General features: G+C 36.8%; 2 protein-coding genes across 2 annotated transcripts; one reads left to right on the forward strand and one right to left on the reverse strand.

Annotated features, from left to right (window-relative positions):
- Nucleotides 1–256: 256 nt before the first annotated feature.
- LOC102809596 (nucleoside hydrolase-like) lies at nucleotides 257–4,199 on the forward strand. The gene is made up of 5 exons (XM_006815528.3): nucleotides 257–614; nucleotides 1,529–1,826; nucleotides 2,090–2,226; nucleotides 2,815–2,907; nucleotides 3,896–4,199. Exons 1-5 carry the CDS (start codon nucleotides 420–422, stop codon nucleotides 4,163–4,165), a joined length of 993 nt encoding a protein of 330 aa, XP_006815591.1. The 5' UTR covers nucleotides 257–419; the 3' UTR covers nucleotides 4,166–4,199.
- A 322-nt stretch (nucleotides 4,200–4,521) lies between these two features.
- LOC100313628 (hemocyanin-like protein) lies at nucleotides 4,522–12,961 on the reverse strand. The gene is given in 7 exon segments (XM_006815516.3): nucleotides 4,522–5,457; nucleotides 5,807–9,388; nucleotides 9,773–9,952; nucleotides 11,616–11,682; nucleotides 11,684–11,779; nucleotides 12,472–12,631; nucleotides 12,934–12,961. Coding segments are annotated over 7 exon segments (4,497 nt in total). The 3' UTR covers nucleotides 4,522–5,073.
- Nucleotides 12,962–19,353: the final 6,392 nt, after the last annotated feature.

Raw genomic sequence — 19,353 nt, forward strand, 5'->3', positions numbered from 1 at the left:
TATTGATTCTGGACTTGCGTCTAAAATTACCATCAATCTACTTTAGTAAATTTCTAAATAGGAATCATCGAAACCCGTTTTTTACGTCCAATTAGCAAACACGGTATAATTAGTGCAATTCATCGCCATGAACCACTTTCCCATCTAATCCCTTTAATTTCACAACAGTCACTCAGATATATAATTTTATACAAGATTATACAAGATTTGTTACTTTATATTCGGTCGGGAATGTTTCATTACGGTCGCTATTAAGGCAGAGCTTTACAGCGGTTCGACTATATATCGCAATGTGATTGGCGTTATAACAGTAAAATAATATAATTCTCCCATCTTATAATCTGTTTATTCAGTCATTCCGCTCTCTACTGCTTCACGGCACTCCTTCAGACGTGTTTATTGACAGGTGATTTGTCGCAATGGGTGATGGGAAATTATTAATGGTGATAGACTGCGATGCTGGCATTGACGATGCACAGGCAATTATGATTGCTTTGTCACAGCCTCATGTGAAAATATTAGCAATAACATGCGTGCTGGGAAATATCAGCAGTACAAATCAAGTGTGCCTTAATGTTCTACGAATATTGAAAGTCTGCGGTAAACTTGGCAAGGTAAGTTTATATCTGGTGAGGTCTTGGTGAATGGAGGAGGGCGTCTACTACGGAAGTGGTTCGCCACGAAACTTTTATAAATATTGGGAAAAAATAATATATCATAAATTGTTTTCGTATTTGAGAAATAAAATTGAGACATAAAATTTCAATTGTAAGCAACAACAAATCATATCGAGATAGGCGACGGATCAACGGCTTTGGACAGAATGCGACTTTATTTATTTATTTGTCTGTTTGTTTGTTTGTTTGTTTGTTTGTTTGGTTGGTTGGTTGGTTGGTTGGTTGGTTGGTTGGTTGGTTTATATATATGTTATTTTATTATGCATACACGATCGCGGGGAACGACTTTAACAGATAAAATATGCATTATTTGTAGCGCTTTATTAATATTTATAATGTATTATACAAATAAAACAATTGGAACTATTTCAGGATAATTAGATTCGTTTAAAATGTGCTACTGTAGGGTAGTATTGTTCTTAATTTCCTCATTTCTGATATCAATACAAGAAATTATCAGAAAAAAATCTAAAACGAACAAATAAAATATTTTTGTGAAAACAAACCAGTAGCACATTTTAAGCGAATCCAATTATCCCGAAATAGTTCCAATCGTGTTAAATTTAAAAAATCGTAAAAATTCATAATTTCAATGTGTCCATCCCAGCAATGTAATTCGGGCATTCTCTGCTATAATAATAATATGAGGTTATTACGAGGATACCTCAAAGAATGCACGCATTTTAGCAGCGGTTTACATAGACCCCAATGACACGTTTCTCCGATATTTGTATTCATTGTTTTACACATTTCTCGTAGAATTGCCTTTAAGTTATTTAATTGTCAGAAATAAATAATAAATGAGTTTACTTTTCATCGATATTATAATTGCGACTGTTGTATTATTTTAGATACCGGTTCATCGGGGTGCTGAAAAATACATCCTTCCGCGACACTCTGCTTTTGACTCAACTGGTGTTCATGGTGATGATGGCTTGGGAGACACTCCAGACCCAAATGCCCCGGATGACAGCCATATCGAGTCCAAGCACGGCGTGAATGCATTAATAGACTTAGTCAGACAACATCCTGGCCAATTAACGCTTGTTGCACTGGGTCCATTAACAAACTTGGCACTCGCAGCTAGATTGGACTCAGAATTCTCGAAAAATATCAAAGAGCTCATTTTAATGGGAGGCAATACTGCAGGTGAATATCACTTTTATATCCTATATGGACCGATTGGACCCTTCTATCTGGTTGAATGCAGATGTAGTCTATCACAATAGTATGTAATAGAAATATGGTACATATAAGATGAATATGGGAATTCAGATAATTCTCATTACTCGAGTTGTATATAATGGTCTGTAGACTATTTGGTCTTTCTACTATTCTTGTACGAGCCTATTAATTAAATGTACGTATTGTATGTCACAGTAACGAAATATGTACAAATATGTTTCATTCAGGGAGAGGTAATATAACGATTTCTGCCGAGTTCAACTTTTATGCAGATCCCGAAGCTGCTCAGATTGTACTAAATGACTTCGATTGTCCAGTCTATATAAATGGTTGGGAGTTATCAATTAAGAGCGCTATTGAATGGGTGAGTGTTAAACTCTCATTTGCAGAATATATTAATTTGTGGGTTTCAACGACTCACCTGATATTTTCGTGGCTAGACATCGAATAATCACCGAAATAGTCACCAAAATACCCTACGACTTGACAGTGGATTTTTTTTTATTTGAAGTTCCTGAACTATTTATAGTGTCATGAAGTCGCTTGGACCAGTTGTGTCGGGGTCGGGCAAACCCAACTTGGAACGAATCCACAAGAGTCACAAATTAAAATCACTTAAATATAATACCGTGCTGATATGTCCAGCGATGTTAAAACATCTGTGAAAATAATCATCATGTAAATATATGCTACTTTAGGGTGTCCGTATCAAAGGGGTGTGGGCATGCGCAATTCGATTTATGTCCGTAATTCGAATTCCCTGCATTCCATATACAGTTATACAACTCACAATCTATATAAATACGCACAATCACGCTCAATATTAATGATACTTATTTACAAAAAAAACACATTCAAGATTCATATTTATTCCAACATTGTGATGTATTTTAAATTAAAAAGTGTACCATTATTCTTCGTTTCTGAGACGCAACAACTTTATCATTTGTAGACATGGTATAAACAATATTTAGAAACCAAGACAAGGAAAGCAGAGTTCTTGAAAATAATTACCCGGAAACGTATACACGATTATGAATTCAAGGCAAGTATCATTTTGTCCCGAGCACTACCAGGTGTGCTGGTACAATCGTCATCCATACATAACCCCCAAACATTTTTTGGAGTAAATTGATACATTAAACGAGGTCCCGGTACCCCTGCTATAACCATAACAAATACCCTCTTTTTAGGACGATGATGGTACCAGGTCACGAGGAGAGGGATTACCAAACGATTTTTTTATTACAGCTGCAGAAGTTAAATAGATAATTGGCCACTTCGACGAGTTTTTGACTTAGAATCATCGAAAGCAGCACCCCAGATGATTCTAAGGCAGACGTAAACCATATTCCCACTATCCAATGGTATCCCCTCCATATCAGTAGCCATCATTGCCAAAACACTCAAACAGGCAGTGGTTGTTTCAGTGTAAAGTGCGATGAAAACCAAATACTCTTTGCCCTTTTTGTTTGAAATAATCGATATTTGCAGATTAGACCAGTTTCTAACCCCGGTTCCACCGAATCTATAATAATGGTTTACCTAATTTGTTTGATGTATTTTATACACTTTTTGTACCCCTGGGGAAATTTGAATATTCAAGATGGCTGCCGTAATCTATAAAAGGACAAAACAGTTTATGTATTTTTAAAATGTGACTACAGAAAAATGATATTTGACCCAACGTTCTAAATAGGAATTGTAACAAAATATACATGTTTTGAATAAGACAAATTACAATAATATACTAGTAATAAAGAGGCAGTGTAGAAAGCAGAGGCGGCGGCATGTCATTTTGCATGGGGGCACTTCTCCTCACCATCCCTCTCGCCAAAGGCGTTACCTTACCAAGGGAGTCCGGGGCATACTCCCCGGAAACAATTTGAAATCTAGTATTTATACTAGCTAAACTATGATGGTATATGTATATACCATCATAGTTTAGGTAGTTTTATGAAATAAACATCGCCAGGGAAGTTACATTTAGTTTGATGTTTTCAGATAATAATGTATTAATGTTGTTGCAATAGTTGGAATCATTTATTTTCCAGAGTAAAGATCTGTTTTTAAATTATGGTTGGAATGTGCCTGATGCGGTTGCAATGATGGTGGCGATAGATAGAAGGGCAATACTGGAGATGGAACAGCGCCATGCCACGGTAGAACTCAATGGTACATACAGCAGAGGCCAGATGGTAGTGGATTGGGCCGACCATCTACCGAACAGAAAGATATCTACCATAGTGACCAAAATAGACATGGGAATACTTATGGCAATGATGTCAAAGTCTATTGAATAATAAACAAAACACTGTCACGTGTTTATTCAAATAATTTATTATCATTCGGAATTAAACAGTGATATGATCGGGAAATGGCTAGCCTGACATATTCACACACTGCCGTCGGTAGTGAACACATTGATATTGCCAAGCTAAACAATTATTTATATGCATTAAAGGGCGGTGGTCGTCGCGCCGCTGTCGTGTTTGATATGGGTCCAACACATACTACGCATGTACCCGAAATTCGAACACGTGCCGCGAAACGACCATCACCTTTCAATGTTTGACACAGTTTCACTTATTTCGGGAATATATTTTTTCCTTGCATGTATCAAGTTCAACTTTATGCAAAACGAGAGAAAATTACAATGTCTTTTTGAAACGTTTTTTTTTTATTTGAAAAAGTCATGATTTATTACATGCGAACATAATCAAGTGTCAAGTTTAAGTGTTGTGATGAGAAAAAATGTTCTCTATTTAAACTACAGACAAAGTACAGACTTGATAAACTGTCTGAGATTGGTAATTTCTTTAAAAATGTTACAAACATGGCAATTAGATTGTGGAAAATAGTGGAGGGGTCGATTCTGATACATGTTACACAATTTGATATGTTATGCTAATCATGGAACTATTATAGTTCCATGTGCTAATTAATTTATAAATTATGCTCGATCTTCTGTTATTGTTTTTTTTTTTAAATTATTAAGATATGTAGGAGTCAAGCAATCAAAATATTGTCAGATTTGACTATAATTTTGTTTGTATTTGTCGTATACAATTTAAGTGGAAAAAATACGAACCGTGTAAGTGTGACTGCTTTTAAAACATACACATCTTCATTTAGCGATTACGCATTTCTATTTAAACAAACGTTGTCTCCCTAAGCATTTGCATATTTTCACGTCAGCTTGTTTTGTTTTCTAATTGTTTATGAGAATTCTTGCAACTACATAAAGGTTTCGCCTAGTATGTGTAATCTGATCATTGACCTCATCGACGTCCCAGTTCATTTCATCTAGTGCACGCCCTCTAGGGTTGGCAATTCTCCACATACATGTGTCGCCATTACCAACGAGATACACTCCGGGTGCCTGCAAGGTAAAGGTCAGAAAGTAATCAGACTGTGGAATGAGTGTCATCTGTATCGGGTCTGTCAGAATACCAGTCTCGGGAATGGTTGCACTGGGTTCTCCGTCATTGAATGTGATTTCATATACTTCCCCAGAAGTATTCAGAGTCTGGCCTTGTCTTGTTGCCATGGTAACACCTGTGATGACATAAACACCACGTCCCTGCCCTCGACCCTGCAGAGAGAAAATGGTAGAATAATAAATCTTTAAGTAAAGATAAATAACGTACTGAATATACTGTATTGCATAGCATCATCACAAAAAAAGTATACCTAAGCCCATCTTTCAATGGTTAATTGTCTTTTATTCAATGTTACTAATCAAACTGATCGAATATGATATTGCTTGGAGGTATTGATTTTCTATATTATAAAAGAAACAGTTCACCAGTAACACAAATGTACAATGAGTATTCTTAGACAGTAACGACTCTCCAAATTCACCCATTACTAATTTTGCTTTTGTAATATATTTGATATTTCCAAAAGCCAATGAAATATGTTGAATATAAATATCAATTCACCTGTAATCTTAACCGTATGTATCCAGTTTCTGCAAATGCATTGGTATCTATAATCTGTCTGCCATCAATTAATAATCGAAATCGTCCGTCCCAGCTGCTAAGGCGAAATTCATCACTTATGCGTAGACTTAGTTGGCTACGAGACCTCCATGCTACAATATCAGTATGAATATCTGATAGATGACTTGTTGGTTCATGATGGGTTTTATCTCCAAAGCGTCGATCAGTGTTTTTTATTACAAAAGCTGATGACGTGAAATTGTCCAAGCTGCTAATGGTTTCAGTGACAGACATCTCTTGGCCATTCACTGATATTGGTGTTGCAAAAGGATATCCCATTTGCCGACGATCAGGGTATTTGTTATCACGTGCTCCACAGTAGCTCAGACTTCCACAAGAAGAACGAATTCTCAGAGAATCAATTGAGTTGTCAGATATCAACACTGCAATCAGATATTTCTCACCATCTGCTTTTCCCCTTGGTAACAGTAGGTTGTATGGCCAACCACATTCACAAAACCCACTAACAGTTCTTGCAAGTGGTACCTCAAGGTCATCTGCAGCGTCTTGTGGGAATCTTCTAATGACAGATGAATGCACGTCTTGTCTTGTGATTATGCTGTTAGTTTCCATGGCACCAAGAATATATCTGAACTTATCCATTTCAATCCACCGTCTTCTGTCATTAGCATGCTGTGCTGGGCAAATAAAAATTCTAAATGTTAGACGAAGTTCCTGACCAGTGACACCACGTCTTCGGATTCGTAGATGGTAGTTGAATGCATTGTGAGATAACTTTCCCCATTCAAATTGTCGCTGGGGTAGATCTAGAGTGGTTTCTATAAGGTCAGATGAAAAGTTGTTGTTACTCCAGTGATTTTCATTCCAGTCTGAGAATCCATCTGGAGGATGTGTTGATGTGCTGATTATGATATCGTTTTCTTCAATAACAACAGGTGGCGAGTCAACACCAAGTTCGGTTTTCTGTGTCTGGTGATACTCTTCAACCAAGTTATCAATGAATTTATGCCAGCGAAAGAAAATATGATCTCGCACAGCATGAGCAGTTGTGGCCATATATGTGCTGAAACCAGACTGTTGGCCAAGTTGACCAAAAACACCATGTCCACTGTTGTGAAGGCTGCCATAATTATCATAGAATGTTCCTGATGTGGCTTCGACAATATGCCCAACCCAATTCGCTGAGCTAGAACTTGGATTTTCAAGGTCATTGTTTTCACCTAGTCTAATTTGTTGTAGAGCACTCTGTGCTCCTTGATTTGGTTGAATAATATTTTCTCGGAATGCACGTCTGATGTTGTTAGTCCACACTTGGAACTGTCGAATATCAGGCATGGACCACTTTAGTCCAGCTGGCCGAGGACGAATACCAGAGTTCCGGTCACTATTATGAAACTCGTCTCCAGCATCACTACCCAAAGGATCTACGTCTGTAAATTCCCAAGGTTCCACAGGTTCAAGTCCCCATGCCTCTCTCTCCGCATTATACCTCGCCAACATTTGTCTATGCATATATACAAACAATTCTCCCTGGCGATCCAGATGATCTGCTTCTGTACCAGGAATACCTCGTGCTCTGTATACTCTGTGCCAATGACGATGATGATCAACAAAATCAGCATCATGCCTCCAATAATCCATCCATATCTCTTCTGGCTCACCAACAGGAGGTACCATTGCATGAGTGGACATGTCCATACCAGATGGTGCATCAGTAAATTCTGGAACCTTCAATTTATTACTACGAGCAAGGGAATGATGAGTGAGAAATATTTCAAAGGCATACTGGATAACATAACGATTGTAACGTCTGCTTTTCTGCAGAGAATCAACAAATTCTAAGGTGTCGATTATGTCAAATGATTCATCAGCCTTGAGAAAGATTTGCTCAATCACATTAGAAGATTTCTGAAGATGTTCATCATCAAACTCAGAAAAAACTTTTCCATGTGCTATACCACATTCATCTTCTTCCTGACTGTCATCATTTGCTTGCCAGAAGAGAATATCTTTCACTCTTTGTTGCAACTCTTTTACTGTAGGTGTTATTATGTTCCATAATGCCCTACGTTGGGGATCTGAATCTAATGAAAGATTAACATGATCACCTTGCAATATCAACCATTCATTCTCCATTTCCTGGATAATAGAATCTTTAACTCCACGTGATTTTAAATCAGCTATCAATCTCCTCACTTCACTTTGGGCTTTGACCTTATAGTGTGACTTCAAATATGCCTGGGCGCGAAGAAAAACTGTTTTCCGGTACATGATGTTGTCTGCCTGAGTTCCATCAATATGGAAATTATCAGCAATGATTTGTGTTGATTTAATAACATCTTTAGCTAGAGCATCTCCATCTTCTCTGCTAACACTAACTGCAGTACCGTCTATTGTGAATGATTTTCTTGTTGAGTGAGATAGATTATCGCTAGCAATTACTGCAATTTCTCCTGCCCAAACCTTGTGCTCTTCAGATGTTGCAAGCCTGTTGATCAGTTCTCTGGCCTTTCTGTATCTTACTGAACCAGATCCGCCAATGGCAATGTACTCTCCAATTTCCTCAGTAAAAAATGCGTCCACAATGGCATTCTCTCCTGCAAATGGTATGATATTTATTCTTGCCAACACCGATACCACATAATAACTGCCAAATGTATAAATTGCTTTGATATAATATTTTCCCGGTTCTTTGAAGTAAAAACCATCCTTTCCATAAACCAATGGTATAACTTCACTGACTCTATCTGATCCTTCTTCTGAGCCAGCAGGGTATAATGCTTTGATATGGTTAGCCACGGCTCCATTGGCAAATGTGTCCGCTTGCACAACTCCACCATCTGGACACGTTATGAACACCCTAACCCATTCCTGGCTTAGGTCTAAACTACTTTCAACATACACAGGGTATTTATGCTGATTCTGCAGCTTTAACTCAACTCGAACTACTTCCATCTGAGTGTATGATTCTTTGCTGGGCTTGAGTGTAAGCGTTAATCGTTTAGATACCTGATCACTGTCATCAGGGTCAGCGGGAAGGCTACTTGCAGGTAAATCTCTTCCAAAAGGCGAGACACCTGGCTGTACCCATTCAGGACGACCATGACGTAAGAACCGAATTTCATCTTCATCGAACATGAATTTGAATTCGCGGAAGTAGGAACCCACGCCATTTCTTGTGTCATATCTATAATCACTATTCATGAAGGATACAGAATCTGGTTTTCCTTTTTCCCAGGCATGTTGTAGATTGAACGTATGCCCCATCTCGTGGACAAATGTATGTACAAATCTACGAATTGCAGCTGCTTTTTTCTTTTTCTTTATCTTGTCGTTCCCTGCAGCCAGGTTCATATCTCGGAACCACTTGTGATCCATGAATAAAGCAAAACCTTTCCTATTTTTTCGGTCAAACATTAAACCCGCTGTGCGAGGATCCCGGTATTTCGGTGCTAAAAGTATCCATACATTCCATGTGGTTGGGTCCTTATCTTGATGGGACAACATAGCTTCATAGAGCTCACTTAACGTCCAAGGGGTTGAAGGATCGGGATCTTCAATCTGAAAGTAGAACAAATATTTTCTTTAAAACACGCAGTTTTAAATTGCCAATTGTTTACTTACTTTAGAACCAATGGTTAAAATAATTATGGAACAAGCATGTTTGGAGGAGACCATGATGATTTCAAGTTAAGATTATTTCGAGCACCCCAAATCAACGATATTTCCCTTTTTTCTTACAAAAAATGTTTAGTAAAAAAAGGAAAATAAAATAGGATATAAAAAGTTGTTATAAAAAGTTGTTATTCACTTGGGAAAATGAGAGATGAAGAGCGACGCAGGATCTCGACACAGTCCGTCTAAAACCATCTAGACAACAAAGTAACAATTTGGCAGAAAATTTACCCCCTCATCTTTCATAAAACAATGGTCAACTCATAATACCTTTGAAGTCATCTTCTTGTTAAATGTAACCTGGATACCGGCGTCTTCTAGTGGTGTGAATACTGATAGTTGCCTCTCTGGTAGCTCTACTGATCGATTTGGATGGCTTGTCGTGTCAAATATCGGCAACAATAAATTGTCTAGACTGTAATCAATATCCACCATGATATGACGAAAAAACTAGAACAGACATTTAAATTATTAAAGGAAATTAGACTGAATACTTATATGGCTAGCCTGAAAAGTTTGCGTAGGTGGCTGGTGGGGTCCAGGGCGCCACGTACGCCTACTTTCCAGGCTAATATGTGGCATGTACTTTGCATTACTATGTATAGCGTGTTTTACGATTATGAGATATTACTAAAAATAGAACTGACGTAATCGTAGAACGTGATACAGCGCGAGAACAGAGCAAATCATGACAATGTGTGCAGACGATGAGAGAAACTTTTTCAACTGCGTTATTTTGCTACGACTTTCGATGATTTGTGGTGTTTGTCAGTGGAGTTAATTACCTGAATAAAAGGCTAGAAATTATTTACTAATTTATTTGTTCGAAATCGAACAACCACCCACTGATGGTCCTTATACTTGTATATAGGGAAGAAATGTGTTAATTCCATATTGGATTTTGCAAAAGACTGTGGGATAGAAAATATATAGAGGGCGTTAGGGGGCTCGTATCTTTTCATAGAGCCCTGTTGTAACATCAAATTTGTTTAATGTATGATTATATTATTGGACTATAATTATACTACATTAATTTCACTGGGAAGTTTGTTTTTATGATTTGTTTTACTGTTTTCGGCTGCAAGCTGTCTAACTGTAGGAACCATGTAAGTGTATACGATTTCTACTCATTCATTCATTCTAATTTTAATATGTTTTATTATTTTCCATATCATAGTTGAAATAACATGCATCTATCTTGGCTACTGAATTGAAACAATGGAGGGCTTCAACATTTAGCTTTACGAGACTGACACCTTTTTACTTCAGTACTTCAGTTAGAAACCGTAGCTAGATGGGTGGGCGAGTTTGTGGTGGACGGACGTTTCGGCCAAGAATTTCGTCTAGGGCAGACGCTTCAGCCTAAGTAGAGTTCAATGGTAAGATGATCTTAGAAACGTAATAGACTAATAGTCACTATACATTAAATATTTCTGTAAAGAACTGTATGCCTACATTACTTAATAGACTATGTAATAATATTTATAGTAGCATTTTTAAAGAATTTTATTAAATAGTTTAAATTACTTTCTAGTATAAAAAATGACCAGAGCATAACTATTTTAATTCTCTTAAATTATAACTTCAATTCTGGACATACGAAACGCATAGCAAATGTACAGGTTATGCAGTTATGAGGTATAACTTTTTGTTAAATTTTGTTTTTGCTGTCAACTATGGTCCTCATTTCGATAGTCAAATCTCGTGACCATCATGTAAATCATATAAGACATTTAAATACATGTACATTGTACTTGTATTTTTATTTAAACTAAAACCAAGTAAATATATACAATTAAAAAAAACAATGGATATCTAAATGCCCATGTAAAATGGCACGTCACTCAATGTGTTTCGTCTACTGGGCAAAAAAATCACTATTTTCCACTCCAGAATAAACTGAATGAATATCTTTAAACAAACCTACAATGTATACTGCCAACATTTATTGTTATGAAATAACTGATATCAACAGTTCAATTTCAATGACGTTCTCGTTTCGAGAATTACGAGTCCATATTCATAATAATTTGTGGGTATGTACTGATCAACTTCGTGTTTCACCTCACCCACACGTCTACAAATGTTTAATTATTCTGAGACTGTTACTTACGTCACTGTACTTGATACATTGGAATGCCATGCCTGCCTGGGGCAGATTAACGTCTGCTTTCCATGCACTGTTTAGTTAACCTTACAGTCAACTTGCTCGGCGTTTTCTCTCCATCTCCGTTTATTACAATACAAAAACCAACATAAGTATATTCTTCTTCCTTTCTGAGAATATATATTAAACGTAAATATGAATTACAATAACCAGGGTAAGGTATGTTCAATTAAACCTGTACAATGTATCTCTGAACTGAAGAGGGCGTACACACAGCAAACCACAACTTGGAGTACCAGTATCATGGAAGACGTTTTCCAGTATATGAAGCGATATCATTATATACCATTGAATTATGTACCATTCACATTGCTGGCGCGATTGTCTATGTTTTAATCATTTAAGGATATGCGTGTTTAGCACATGTCTCTCTCTGACAATCCTTATGATCCTTAGTGCCAACCATTTTGGAAATTCGAAATGCCCGCTTAACACTATGAGAAAACTACGTAGTTCTTGTTTCCATGGAAACAAGTTTGAATACCTCTTTTGTTATTACCACTTTTTTTCATTTATTTGATGACCGTTCGCTCTGCAGATTATCAAACGCTTATGGTGTTTGTATATTGTTTGCATTTTTACTAGACAGTGGCGTTCATCCTAACGGCTTTACAAAATAGAATTGTGATTGGATTAGAATATTATATTGCTAGCATGGCATTTTTCATCAGTGCAATGGTCTACATCGTTCATCGAAAATCAAAGGGTGCAATGTTTAAAAATGTGGGATAGCGGCCTCGGGCTCTATACGAATGGAACACTGCCGAATATGGAAATCTAGGAAACTGATACTAATACTTACTTCAAGGAAGATGACTGAAAGTGCGCCACCACATGACCATTCTGGGTCTGTTCTCCACTGATGACACCAAGATTAGGCGAGTAGTCCCGTAATGAGTCTACATCTATACGTACTTCATGTATCTTACCGTCTACTTCATCACCCCGGTAACTGCCACTCACTGCTGATGAAATATATCAGTTAGGATCAGAGAAAATATTGTGTCTTAAGTTGGGTGGAGAAGTGAAGCACCTCGGCAAAGAAAGGGTCTCATCAAGGGTATTTTTTTTCTCTTCAAATTGTCAAAACCTGCCAGTATATTTAAAAACATTGTACACAATATTTATAAGTTAGAGAGATACATCCAAAAAAGTGTTTTCAGTATTGTTTTGCAAGATATATAGTTTTTTTTAATTCGGCCAATCAGCGTTGAGAATGCAGAGACATTACAAAGACAAATATTGATTAAAAGAAATCACGTACCGTGCATAGCGATGTCCGCAGATGCCATGAAACTATCAGAGAGACTACTCTAGGAACGTCTGTGTTTATATCACCTGTGTTGTAAAAATGAACAGATGGCGTGTGGGTTAGGTCACGTGGTAATTCCGGGCTTACCCAAGGTGAGCCGGGAATTACCACAATTATTAAATGATCATTTCAATTTCTTCTTTCTTAATTGGTATGTAGGTGTCTTTAGTGGACCTCTGTCAGAAACTCCACTGTGATACGCATGCAAGAACGAATGAGATGTTCAATTGTTCGAGTTACAAACATCGAGTTACGAAAACATCGAGTAACGCCCATATTTTTGAAACCACGCCCACTTTTGTGAAACCATGCCCAAATTGTAACTCGGTGTTCAATTAACAGTTAACCAAACTTCGAGTTACGGGCAACATATATTTTTTGTTTTGTTTAACTTTCAAATTTTGTAACTCGATGTTTTCTTAACTCGATGTCCGTAACTCGGACAATTCAGCATCGCTCTCTATGATGTTAATGAGTATATGGGGCCGATCACAACGTCGCCAATTCTGTATGTGCTGTAGTCCGTCAATAAAATTAATTTTATTCAGAGATTACAAATAGTTTAATGAAACGAACACAACCAAACAGTTGTATATTTAAACGACAACTTACACTCATCGTTTTTTTGGAAAAGATTCGTCGATTATTGAGAAGACTATTACACACGTGTTTCTCAAAGTAAAATTTTATAATCTAATTTATACTGAGGGAAGTACGTATGAAATCAACAAATCCCGAATTTACATTTATTCACTGCTTATAATTAGTCATAATTATGCAAATTAGCAATTATGGATATTTGTTCGATTAGACCGAATTATTTATATCATAATTTGAATCAAATTCCCGATTGATTTTATTTGAATAATTATACGCAGCTTGTTTGAAATAATTTCGCCACAGTCGAAAAATTCTTTCATAAATGCTAGTAAGCAAACAAACTGGTGTAACGTACTATACTACTATACTATACCATGGAGGTAAAAAGAGAAGGAGTCACAGCCAAGCTTAGATCAAAGGTACCAGGATGGTACGGCAGCACTCGGAGATTTTCGTGACAATTCTAGTCAAATTCTTATGAACAAATATGGCGACGATCGATAACGAGTTTGACTACGATGCTGAAACTGCTATATTCTTCAGTTCAGAAGACGTAAAACAAAATCGAAGAGCATATTACAGACGAAGAATTGTTTTGCATATGCTGTGATCGAAACGATTGCTCGAAAACAAAAAATGCAGCGAATTTCTTGTACATTGTGTTTAAAGAAAATTGACGCACTGCCATAGGAAGTAGGACATACACGGGATATAAACTTCAAAAAGTGTCATTTCGAACCTCAAAATTCAGTCTCTGGCACAACGCGGTGCGGTCCCCCGGGGGTTCACTCTATATGCTGTTACTACCCCAAGTGCGTTCCAAATTTAGCGGGAAAGTGGGATGTTTTTCACCTTCCAGAGCGGGCCCGCGCGGGAGGCAAATAGGCCCCCTTTAAAATGCTAATGTCTGCAATAGGCCCCCAGAAATAAACTCACAGGGTTGCTGCGCCCGCCGTAGGCCTTCTCTCGCAACAACCACTCTCATACACCGCCCTAGGCCCCAAATTGGCGGACCCATAGTCCCGACTAGGCCACAAACGTCCGCCTGAACTTTCCCACTTACCCGCCACTTCCAACTTCTGGTTACAGATTTTTGATTATCTGTAATTAGCGAAACGAGCCATATACGTATTAAATATTATTATTTTCGGCAAATATTTTGTAAATATTGTGCGTATAAAATTCATTTTCACTGATTACAGTGTAATTTTTATTATGTGTGTTATTGTTTCGTTTCGTCGATTACAATAAGCCGCATACAGAAAGTCATTCCCCAGAGTCATCCACACTTCCGAAACTTCTTTCGCGCCTCAGTCTCATTTGCATCCAGCTCCTGTTTTTTTTCTCTGGATTTTCTACCCTGTATTCATGCCAAAGTCACTCGGAGCTGAACATAAAATTGCGTAATGATATCTGATGGAATGAGAATACTGGCAAAGTCGTGTGCATTGTGTATTAAATTATAAAATAAATGATTATATTCACAATCATGTCACTAGTCTCATTTTTCTTCATCAAACAACGAATGACACCAACAGGAGTTGCATACATAGTAACTTGTTTGAGTTGATCACACTCCACTTGATTGCAAAAAAACGGCAGAGAATGCTCGCAATATGGGGTAGGATGTTCTCAATATGTGTCTGAAATAGGGGGTGTTTTTTTCTTCAATATGTCTGCTCTAGGAGGTACTTAATTTACATTGCGTCCGCAATAGGGGGTATGGTTTGCCAATGTGCTGCCAGCTCTAGGGGGCTATTATTTTTTTAGCAAGAACGCACATGGTGTAAGGTTTTAATATAGAGTGACACCCCCCTCGGGTGCGGTCCATGCCATGCACCATTGCAAAGATCATTAAACAAGCTTTATTTGGGACTAAAAAACAGTACTAGCAAGGTTTCAAAACATTACCATATTGCTGATTCAAAAATACAACGGAAAATGTGCTGAAAACGAAAAATTACATAAACTTAAGAAGAAGTTCTCCGATTTTCCAACTTTCCCGATCTCACAAACACGATTCCTTTACGTATAGAAGATCTGCGCATGCTTTATGTCCTTTGACATTTACTGCGACACCGTAAAACAAGACCTTGGAATGTGTACTGTGCGCAGCAACGCTTGAGAGTAAATCATGCGTCGGCGACGATCCTGGGGCGAAGGACGATATGACAAAGGAAATTATGGGATTAAACTTGTTTAAGTTTAGGAGGATTATTTTGGCTGTGACTCCTCCTCTTTTTACCTCCATGACTATACTTAGCGTACACATACGGGTAATGTCCATTCTGATACTGCTTGCCTGGCTAAACCGTTGTGCTCTAGGAATAATAACATGTGCCTACTTGCTTCAGTCGATAGAGGGAAACAATACAAAACGTATTATGTGGTGATCTCTCTGAAACACTAGCACGTCTAGGAGTCTCCACGAACAGTAGCTGATGGGAAAAAAGGCTGTGCCGTGGTCGCTTTTACAATATAGGACTATTGCTGAATTAAATCATAGACCCTCCAGTCTCCAGTCCTCTACTGGAGGGTCTATGATTAAATCCGACTAGTAACTCTCAACTACAGTGACCCTACACTGTGGTCGTATAATGTAAATCGAATGCAGCGTTTCATATTCGTTTCCCAGTATTGTCCTACAAATACAAACCACAGTGCTAGACTGTAGACATACTGAGGCTGTGTCGCTGTCGTAGCGGTTATGCCTGCACTGATATTTACTGTGGCATGAACGCTTCAAGAGGTATGCGGGGAGCAGCGCGTGCTGGGCAACGTAGAAGCATTTCCTCTGAATCGGTACTCTGTTTAGTCCGTCACTTACCTGGCTATCTGCACGGTATCGCAGACAGTGATACACTCAGGGCTAAAACGTTTAGCGGTTCTTCAGCTCTTAGATACCCACAAGGTCAACCATTGATGTTCCTTTTTTGAAATGCAAATCACAGTCCCTCTGACTGTGTGCAAATTAAGACTGGTGTTCGTCAATGCGATAAAATCGGTTACGTCATCAACACGTAGATTTCACCTTTAACTTGAATGGACGATGCGGCATTTCTCAAGTTCAACATTCACACCACCCATCACAGCTCGTTCGCCTCTTGACAAGTATTGAATGGAATCGCCTATACTGTTGCTAAGCTGAGTAAACAAACTAAAACTATAAACAGAAATAAACTCTATGTAGACGGTGATGTAGATCAACTGTATTACAATTTAATACAATTTATCATTTCACCCCGAATATACAGTAATTAATACAAATGTATTTGGTTTGGTCACGATCATTTTTAAGTATTCTTTATTTATCTATTCTACTTAAATATATTATTTATAATAATAATAATAATAATAATAATAATAATAATAATAATAATAATAATAATAATAATAATAATAATAATAATAATAATAATAATAAATTGAATAACTTTATTACACAACTGCACCATCAGTGGGTGCTGTATGGTAAGGATACAGATCAGAAAAAACAAACACAAATAAACAAAAACAACAAAAGTTACAAAATTACAAACAAATCAAAGGATATATATAAAATATGTATTACAATTAGGTTTTATAAATTGTATTTTTTAAGTATTTTGCAAGTGCAGTACTACTATTTATGATGCAAGTGAATATTAAATTTCGGTTAGTTGTACTGCACATTTCTAATTTACAATCTTCTAAGAGGGTATTTCTTTCTTGAGTGAAGAAGCAACAGTCAAGGATGAAATGTTTTTCATCTTCTACAGTACCTGTGTTGCATTTTTTACACAATCTGTAATTTGCCTCCATTCTTGGAAATTTTCTCCTGCCCAATTCAATTTCCAAATTATGGTCACTAAGTCTAAACTTGGTAATCATTCTTCTCAAATTGAAGTCCTGAATTTCTGTTAAATATCCTTCAAATTCATATTCCATTTTAAACAAATTATACGTTCTTAGTTTGTTTCCTGATTTTCCGTTTTTTGGGACATGACTAAGTTGCTGATACCATGTTTGTATATATTTATTTTTTAATTTTTCTTCCAACAATTTTGTTAATTCAGCGATGTTTCCCACTTTATATATTTTATTTACTTCAGATAAGTCAGTATGTCCAAGAATTGTTTTAAAATGTTTTATCCAGCTTGAGTTTGAGGACACTGTTTCTTTAAGTGTACTTTTTAGAATATGATTTTCAGGTAACAATGACAATCTGTGCCAATATTCAATTAGCGATAAAGTTGCCTTAATCCTTATAGGAATTCTACCAATTTCGCCTCTTATGCCAATCAATGGTGTTACTTTACTAACACCTAAAATAAACCGGTAAAAGTGGTTGCATGCTTGCTCCAAGTAATTGTTTTCATTTGTAATTTCATTGGCCCAAATCTCTGACCCATATAACAAAATTGGAGAGATGAGTGGATCAAAAAGTTTAAGGCTTAGTTTTGTAGAGATCATTTTATGATTTAGTATAGTGTGACGTATACTAAATAAAGCTTTCATAGCTTTATTTTTTAGGTTTGACTGATTTATTTTAAATTGATATTGAATGTTATAAATGTGTGAATATTTATGTTTTGTGTTTTGGGGATACGTGCATTGGTAATCTCACCGAGTGTGGTGTTTTTTTTTTTTAATACCATTCAATGATATATATATATATATATGTACGATGATGTCGCATGCCATACCACAGTGCACGGTCATCGCCACGCGTTGTAGAAAACTTCGTCAATTAGCTGTGTATTTAGAAATGTACACACCCACTATAATACTGAGAATTGCGTTTTCATTTCTGAAATTAACATAGAATGCGTGTACCTGTATGTATTATGTACCTCTATCTGTTCTACGTGTGTGGTAAGGCTACGCGACATTACGGTGGTCACGGTGACAAGTGTATGAGTTGGCGAAATTCCAAACCAGTCTTATCGTGTTATTCCTAGAAACTTGATTATTAATGAATTCGTGAAAGGGCAGCATTCGGGGGGGTTTCCATCTATAAGCTTTTACGCATGCTCAAATTATGCTGGGCACAACTTACGACACTATACAATGTTCTAGAGCGAGCCGCGAAAAAAATATAAACCCGCTTTTTTTTTTTCTCTCTGCCTGAAAACATAATAAAAAATAATGCAGCACAGGCTTATTTTACAAATACACATTCTATTTTTCTGCAGTGACTCACAAGTAGTCGTCAATCATGACACCGCGGCATCTTACTCACGACAACTCTGATTTCTGAAATTTGCTCATGTATCCCGAGAAAAACTTTACCTACAAATAGTCTCTTGTTTGTTTGTTTTTTTGGTGTTTTTTCAATAATATGAAATATTTTTTGAGTTTGTTGTTCAATTGTATTTAAGAAGGATATAATTTAATAAAAACAACTGCTTTAAATGTTTACTCATAGAACATTACAACATCATATTTGCTTCTACAACTTGTGAGTTGGCCGAACACTCGTCACTCCAGGCAGACATTCCAAATATGATGTAAGAATAGGTATAAGCAACTTATCAAAAAGCGACTAAGATAAAGTGGTACTGGTGTTAGGAATTATACCAAGTTTTTCTTTAAGGGAGAAAAGTGTTTTTTGAGCCTATTAAAAACCATTTGTGCTCATAGTTAAACCAAGATAATTGTGGGCTTTAATTGTTTTAATTTCAATACCCTCAAAAAATGGTTTATTGTTAATAAGCACTATTTGATTTATTGAAAACAATTACCGTTTTTTTCTGGTATTGACAGTAAGTCTTCGCTTTTTAATAACAATGA

Source organism: Saccoglossus kowalevskii, chromosome 4 (assembly GCF_978046115.1).
Source record: "Saccoglossus kowalevskii chromosome 4, keSacKowa6.1, whole genome shotgun sequence".
Classification (NCBI taxonomy): domain Eukaryota; kingdom Metazoa; phylum Hemichordata; class Enteropneusta; family Harrimaniidae; genus Saccoglossus; species Saccoglossus kowalevskii.

Excerpts from the sequence above, each read along its gene's own strand:
- LOC102809596 (XM_006815528.3), top strand. The coding sequence starts at position 420 with ATGGGTGATGGGAAATTATTAATGGTGATAGACTGCGATGCTGGCATT. Across the intron at positions 1,827-2,089 it reads AATGGGAGGCAATACTGCAG|GGAGAGGTAATATAACGATT; the intron begins GTGAATATCACT and ends TGTTTCATTCAG. Across the intron at positions 2,908-3,895 it reads TACACGATTATGAATTCAAG|TTGGAATCATTTATTTTCCA; the intron begins GCAAGTATCATT and ends TTGTTGCAATAG.